General features: G+C 49.1%; 1 protein-coding gene across 2 annotated transcripts in view; it reads left to right on the top strand.

Annotated features, from left to right (window-relative positions):
- Positions 1-1,720: 1,720 nt before the first annotated feature.
- Positions 1,721-7,679, top strand: part of LOC119266910 — a 27,888-nt gene continuing 21,929 nt past the window's right edge. Inside the window, exons 1-3 of one of the 2 annotated variants that reach the window (XM_037548194.1) lie at positions 1,721-2,297; positions 2,595-2,647; positions 4,015-4,052. In XM_037548194.1, the coding sequence (XP_037404091.1) occupies positions 1,955-2,297; positions 2,595-2,647; positions 4,015-4,052 (434 nt within the window). In that variant the 5' untranslated portion in view covers positions 1,721-1,954. The remainder of the gene's footprint in view (positions 2,298-2,594; positions 2,648-4,014; positions 4,053-7,679) is intronic. The other variant, XM_037548189.1, reaches the window with a different exon arrangement.

Raw genomic sequence — 7,679 nt, forward strand, 5'->3', positions numbered from 1 at the left:
CGCAAACTTGCGCCGGGATTGGGTCGCCGCGGAAAACGAACGAACGCGCCGCTCGTCCGCGTCTGGCCGCGTGGCGGGGCGGCCACCTATCTCCCACCCGCCAACATCAATGCGCACGGGCGGCAGGCCCCACCTGTCATCGGCCCAGTGGAAGGTTGCCGTCCTTCTTAAACGGGGAACCCGTGGACCGGTCGTCGTCCACACTGCCCCACTCCATCCCGCGGCCTCCTCGAAACCCGACAGCGCGAAACCCTAGCCCTCCCCCGTCCTCGAGCTCGCCGGCCGGCCACCTCGAAGCCATGGGCTTCTGGAACCGCAAGGGGAAGCACGACCGCGAGGCCGACTCCTCGTCGGGGCACCGCGCTGGCTCCGTGAAGAAGAAGGAGGAGCCCGCATCTCCACCACGCCGGGCCCCCACGCCGCCCGCGTTCTCCAGCGCCCCATGTCCGCCGGCGAGCGCGACCGGCATTACATCCGCGCGTCGGTGTGCCGCCGTTATTAGGAGATGAGGACACCGCTCCCCTAGAGCAACGTCCACCTCCCTAACAACTGGCACTTGTCCACCGACCGTGTGCCAATCCCGCCGGTCCCGGCGAGCGGCCATGCGCGCCGTGAAGAGATCGAGCGCCGTCGCCGCCTCCTCCCCGACGATCTATACTACAACGACAGGTATGCCCCGGACTTCGCCCTCTGGGACACCTGGCTCAGGGACGAGCACGGCGTGCGACGTGCCTCCTTCTTCACCGGCACGGCGTCTGGGCCGCGGCGGCCACGTCGGGAGCGCGCAGCGCCTGCTCCCCAGGAGCGCGGGCGTAGGCGGGTGTGCGGCCTCATGCCCACGCCATCGCCGTCGCCTTCGCCGTCTCCACCACCACCTCCTCGCATGACAGAGGAGGAGGAGGCCCGTCTCATGGCGCGTGTCATGGAAGACTCCATGTACACGCACGATGAGCGCCAATGGGAGGGCCTGGAGGAGATGATGGCCCGCTCCGCCGCCAGCGAGGTAGCCACCCCCGAGCTGGAGATGGTGGCCGCGGAGGAGACGATGGAGGAGGAGCCGGTGGCCGCGTTCCACCCGGCCTGGTTGGCCAGGGGTGGGGCTGGTCCTGCACTGCTCCGGAGATGGCCGCCGTCGTGGGCGTGAACTAGTGCGCCACTCCGCCGCGGTCACCGGAGCGGGAGGCGTCGCCACGGGAGGAGGTGGTGCAGGCACCTCCTGCCGTCCAGCCCGCCCGCGTCTACCACGCACCGCCGGCCCACCTCTGGACGCCACCGGCCTACGTCGACCTCGTCAGCGACGACGACGCCGCCGGCGGCCACTGAAGACGGCGACGGCGACGGCATCGACGGGCACGAGCAGGAGCGCGCTGGCGGCGCCATTTTTTATTATGCTTAGTTATGTCAAGTTGGACGTGAAACTGGGCCATTTTGTGGCGACCCTAACTTAAGTTTTAAGTTTTTTAAACTGCGTTTATTTACTTTTTAAGTCATTTTATTTAAGTTTTTATGTTTTTTTAAACACGTCCAACACGGACAAGATTTGGGGTGCGGCCACGTCCTGGGCGCACCCACGATCCATCGAACAGACGTGGACATGGATGAAACCATTGCTGCATCAAAAGGAAAAAATCGTCCGTTTGAGGTCATGCGGTGGAGTTGGACTTAGTTGCCCTTGTGCAGCCAGCCAACCAAACACACCCTTGATTTCGTGTCCGCTCTTATCCCTCCACTCCACGTTCTCCGCATAGGACGTCACCAATTCGCTCGACTATCTCTCGCTCCTCGCCGCCGAACCAATCCTTCCATCAGCCGCGGCTGAGCCAATCCTTTCCTCAGCCGCCCTCCATTCCATCCGCCACCGGCAGCGGCGGCGCTCCTCGCATCACGTCTCCACGCGCTACGTGGGCGGCATTCTGCTAGGCCAACCATCCGCCGTGAAGAACACAGACGTCTAATGGCGCCGCAGCTCCTGGGCTACTACTCGGTCTCCTCCTGGCCCCGGCTCCCGCAGGTTCCCCCGTGGCCCTGCGCATCCCACGTCCAGCGCCGGGTGATATGCTTTGGGCCGCCCCGCTGCCGCGCCGGCGCAGTCAGGGTGTTAGCGGAGGTGGACCCTGCGCTGGCCCTGGGCCGCGGTGCGAAGGCGGTGGAAATCCAGTTTCCGACTGAGGAGGATGGTGTGGGGAATGAGGAAGACGGCGAGGGAGTGGACGAGAGGGAGAGGATGAGGCGGATGCGGATATCGCAGGCGAACAAGGGGAATACGCCGTGGAACAAGGGCAGGAAGCACAGCCCAGGTAGGATTGCACCCTAGTTTAATCCTTCAGTGGTAACTTTTGTGGAAATGTTTGATTAAAATGGAAGAAAAAGAGAGAGATTGGTACTGGTAGGTGGAAACTGTGTGATAGCAACGTGAGAACTCAACATGCCAGCGGCCACCTTTTAGGAAATTCATGTAGATGTTCTGTTCCAGAAAAACATGGAATAACTGCAACGATGAAGGTTTAAATGGATCTAGTAAATGACTTAGATAAGAGTTGCATATTGATTTGAGGAAACGGTAATGCCTTATTAAATTTAACTTGCATGTGTAGAGACGCTCCAGCGGATTCGGGAGAGGACACGGCTTGCTATGCAGAACCCCAAGGTGAAGTCATGTAAGAATTGTTGTTGCTATTTATATGTGGCGTCATGTCTTTTAATCCCTTGGTATTTGTGTAGTGTTACTTGAGCTAACTATTTCATAATGTAGGATTGTAGATAGCTAATTGAATACATTTAATTAATAGCAATATTGCTACAAGCCAAAATTGTTATCTTATATTGGATCGATTGAATGCCTGGGCACAATTGCATTTGGGTAACGCATGGTCTCTACCTCTTAAGTTTGCATCATCTGAGGAGATTAACCATCTCTAACTAAACTGGACAATACAAACACCCTTATGTCTTGGGGTGCTACAACGTTCTGGAGTTGCTTTATTTCATGGTGTAACAGATTGTCACCATACAGCTTCTATGTAGCTGTTTGTTTTGCAATGCAAAGGAAGGATAAAAAATTTCATGACAGTGAGTTGGATAGATTATTGAAAAAATGTACGTTTAAGTATGCTTGGTTCCACATTTCTGGCTGTGGATACATGCAAATGCAGATATCATAGCCTAGAAATCTGGCATGTTTGCAATGAAATGTTCATCCAACCACATTTTATTTTGAGACACTTTCTAATTTATTGAATCATATGCTGATCGGAAGCAATTAACTTGGAATGTTTATGCCATCATTTCTTTTTGCTTTCTGCTGGGTATGTTTTGCAACCTTGCCAGGTAAAGCATGCTGAATAGTATTCATAAATGGTTCCAGGGCATCTAAATTTACTTATCACCAAAGAACTAGCCATGTACAGGGGTGCGTGGAAGCTTGCTATCCATGTGCCAGAACCATGAGTTGGTCGCGAGATCTTATGGATCTCACCTCTAGCCTACCCCAACTTGTTTGGGACTAAGGCTTTGCTGCTGTTGTTTGAAGTATGTATTAAGATGTAATTTTCCTGAATTCGTTTGCTATAGTTCTCTTTAAAATTGGGATCTTACATGAAATATGCAGTAATATGTTGATATGTTGCAGCAACATGGGTACTGCATGGCTGGTAATACAGATACTTCTACATATATAATGGGAAATGATTATTGTTATTATTATTGGTTTAATTACTTACAAACTAGTATAATGGTGTGGCATTACAAACTAACCACACATGCTACTTACAAACTATAATGGTGTGGTATTACAAACTAACCACACATGCCATAGCAGGCACAAATGTAACACTTGGTCCAACCGCAAAGGACCAGTGGGTGCACTAGTGTACGGTACTAGGTGTGATACCCATCGAAGCCTATATTTTTCTTGCATTATTTACTTGGCTCATTAATACTGTGTCAGTATGTTCAAGTTTTTGTCAGAAACAAGTTAATGCATTGTTTAGCTTGGCTAAAGAGATTGCTGTGCAGGTTAAGAAAAAGCTGATGAATCTCGGACATGCTCAGAGGTAGGCCCTTACTTATTCTTAAGATTTATGTAGTACATTGATAAAACATTAACAATTATCGACAAGGTATTTTTCTATTTTCTTGTGCAACGTCTTACTAAGGGCATCTCCAACAGTAGAAGCTTATATGAGCACCTAAAAAAAAGGCAGCCCGGTGCATGTTGCTCCCGCTTGTGCAGGGTCCGGGGAAGGGTCCGACCGCCTTGGGTCTATTGCACTGGGCTGCCCCCCTTGTTTTTTTAGGTGCTCATATAAGCTTCTTCTGTTGGAGATGCTCTCGGTAAGACGTCGCACAAGAAAATATAAAAATACCAAGATGAAGCACTCACGTAAGAGCCGCAGCCTCCAACGCACATAATAAATCCATGGGTGCTTGGACCATTTAATTTGAACCAAAAGCCCACCTAAGCGTCGCCTCTAAATCAGGCACTCAACACCAACTATGTGACCGGGATTGGAGAGCAACGGCTGGGAATTTATTCCCTAGCGCCCATTTGTAGCGCCGCGTTGGAGATGGCCTGAACCATTATCCTCCATAATTATAACACCCTGCTGTGTGCTGTGCTTTGTAATGGTGGGTTTAGTCCCACATAGTTTACTTTAAGATGTATTAGAGTTGCGAACCATACCGGCTGGATTGACGCCCTTAGAGTTGCGAACCATACCGGCTGGATTGACGCCCTTAGAGTTGCGAACCATACCAGCTGGATTGACGCCCTTAGAGTTGCGAACCATATCAGCTGGATTGACGCCCTTAAGAGTTGCTAACCTTACCAGCTGGATTGACGCCCTTAGAGTTGCGAACCTTACCAGTTGGATTGACGCCCTTAGAGTTGCGAACCATACCTGCTGGATTGACGCCCTTAGAGTTGTGAACCATACCAGCTGGATTGACGCTCTTAGAGTTGCGAACAATGCATGACTTGATGAAGTAATTGTTGTTGTTTCCCGCCACATTTAGAGAGACTCTTAAGATATATGATTGTGTTCATGGAAAATAATATTTTTGTAAGTACATGTCTCCTTTTTTGTCCTTGCTTGCATTGTAAAAGACGTGTTAGCAATTTTGGCCTTTTGGTGATAAAAATTAATTTTTTGTAAACATTTTAAATATGAGTATCAAAGCACTTCTACATCAACATGTTCTCTATATTTTATTGAATATGTTCTTAAATGCCGACCACGCCCATTAAACTACACAGTATATCTATCAGTGGTGTGTGATGAAAGCCTACTAGATTTCCTCGCACATGTGTGCTTCCATTTCACCTCAATTATTGATAGCCGTCCGATAAAATTGTGTGACATCAGTGACGGTGCCATGGCCCAGGGTTGCCTTCAGCCACCAAAAGTCGGCCCATCAGGTTGGCACAGGACCCCTAGGCCGGTATACGGCTCCGGACTCCAAATGAGCTCTCCAGAGCTCGTTTTGTCAACTCATGAGTTTAGAAGTTGACAAGCAAGCATGATGACCTACACAACATAGACACAAACGAAAGAATGTGGGCACGTGGCATATGTACACATCATCCATCATGATGTGTATGTGCATGTGGGAGTTAGCACAAGATATGCAAGTAAATTTGATGCACGATACAAGAATACGTCATCCATGATGCAATGATACTTGTTATGCTCAACACATGGGGGACAAAAGGTGTAACAAGTATATGATGCATCAATATTAATATGCATAGCATTCATATCAATGTAAAACATATTACGCACACAATTATGGGAGCATGCAAAGTAAAAGATAGAGCAACCTAACAAGGAAACTATGGGGGTGTCCTCATGGGCAATAGTATAAGCATGGTTGCAAGCAAGACAAAGACTTGAAAGAATACAAGGAGAAATTGAACAACATCTAAACAATGCATGTACAAAGCACGTTGTTCATGGCATGACATATGAAGGGAATTGCTCAAATGATGCAAAGGGAGCACGCCAATATCATCACAAGATATGCAAATACCATAGAGCAAAAGCTTGTCATCTCTGCCATATTCATAACTCAAGTTGAATTTAATGGGGATGGCATAGTCACCATGATAAGATTGCAAAGATTTGAATTTTCATATCTCATTCATAGCATATGACCAAGCAAGAGGGTTATCGAACATGATATGATATATGAAGTTATGACAAGATATCCTATGTAGCACGGTATCACAACTACTCAACATAACATACTCATCATCACACACATCATAGACGGGTGTCAAATCAAAGCATGTAGAAGGCCTAATAGCATGTGACATAGTAATAGGAGCGTCAGTATCATGCAAGCAATCCATATCCACTAGAGGGACATGCACATCACCATCACCTATTTTGTTACCTTGGGAGTCCCACTCATGTGAAGTAGGTGTGGTGGAAAAGACCATCTTGTGGCCAACGTCATCATCTTGATGGAACCATGTGCGGGGTGCATCTTCTTCCACCATGGCCATTGTCTTGTCCAAAGGAGGGCCGAAGTTGTTGAGGATGGAGGTGTTATCATCCATGAGACCTAGCACCAAAGGAGAGGACACAATAAAGGTAGAGGTTAAGTTGTTTGCATTGCAAATGGCCTAACATGATGTAACACCCTCGATGCGACTATAGCTCCCACGTGTCGAGGCACGACTTAGAGACATAATCGCATTGAAGGCATATGTCGCAAGTTAGGCAATCTTCACAACATCCCATGTAATATAGATAATAAAAGGGGAGATAACATAGTTGGCTTACACTCGCCACGTCAATCAAGTACATAAAATAACATTACATCATCCAAACACTCATGGCCTGACTACGGCGCCAAAATAAAAGACAACCCAACATGCGACACGGTCCCGATCACCCCCAACTGGGCACCACTACTGATCATCAGGAAAGGAAATATAGTAACGTTGAGAGTCCTCGTCAAACTCCCACTTGAGCTCGAGCGCGTCACCTGGAGCGGAATCATCAGGCCCTGCATCTGATGTAATAGTAATCTGTGAGCCACAGGGACTCAGCAATCTCGCACCCTCGCGATCAAGACTATTTAAGCTTAGCAGGTAAGGTAAGGTAAATATGTGGAGCCGCAGCAAGCGACTAGCATATATGGTGGCTATCCTGTTCGCAAAAAAGAGCGAGAGAGGAGGCAAAGCGCGAACGGATAACTAGAGGGCAACCTGCGGCAAGCATTACTCCAACACCGTGTTTACTTCCCGGACTCCGCCGAGAAGAGACCATCACGGTAACTCACACTGTTGATTCATTTTAATTAAGTTAAGGTTCAAGTTGTCTACAACCGGACATTAACAAATTCCCATCTGCCCATAACCGCGAGCACGACTTTCGAAAGTTCAAATCCCTGCAGGGGAGTCCCAACTTAGCCCATGACAAGCTCTCACGGTCAACGAAGGAATAGACCTCCCGAGACGTTTCGATCAGACTCGGTACCTTGGTTCTTCAAGACACTTCGACAGGTTAAAACAAGACCAGCAACACCGTCCGAATGTGCCGACAAATCCCGATAGGAGCTGCACATATCTCGTTTTCAGGGCACACTCAGATAGGTCAAGCTACGAGTAAAACCAACCCTCGAGTTTCCCCGAGGTGGCCCCGCAGGCTGCTTGGTTCGGACCAACACTCAGA

Source organism: Triticum dicoccoides, chromosome 1A (genome assembly GCF_002162155.2).
Source record: "Triticum dicoccoides isolate Atlit2015 ecotype Zavitan chromosome 1A, WEW_v2.0, whole genome shotgun sequence".
NCBI classification, from domain to species: domain Eukaryota; kingdom Viridiplantae; phylum Streptophyta; class Magnoliopsida; order Poales; family Poaceae; genus Triticum; species Triticum dicoccoides.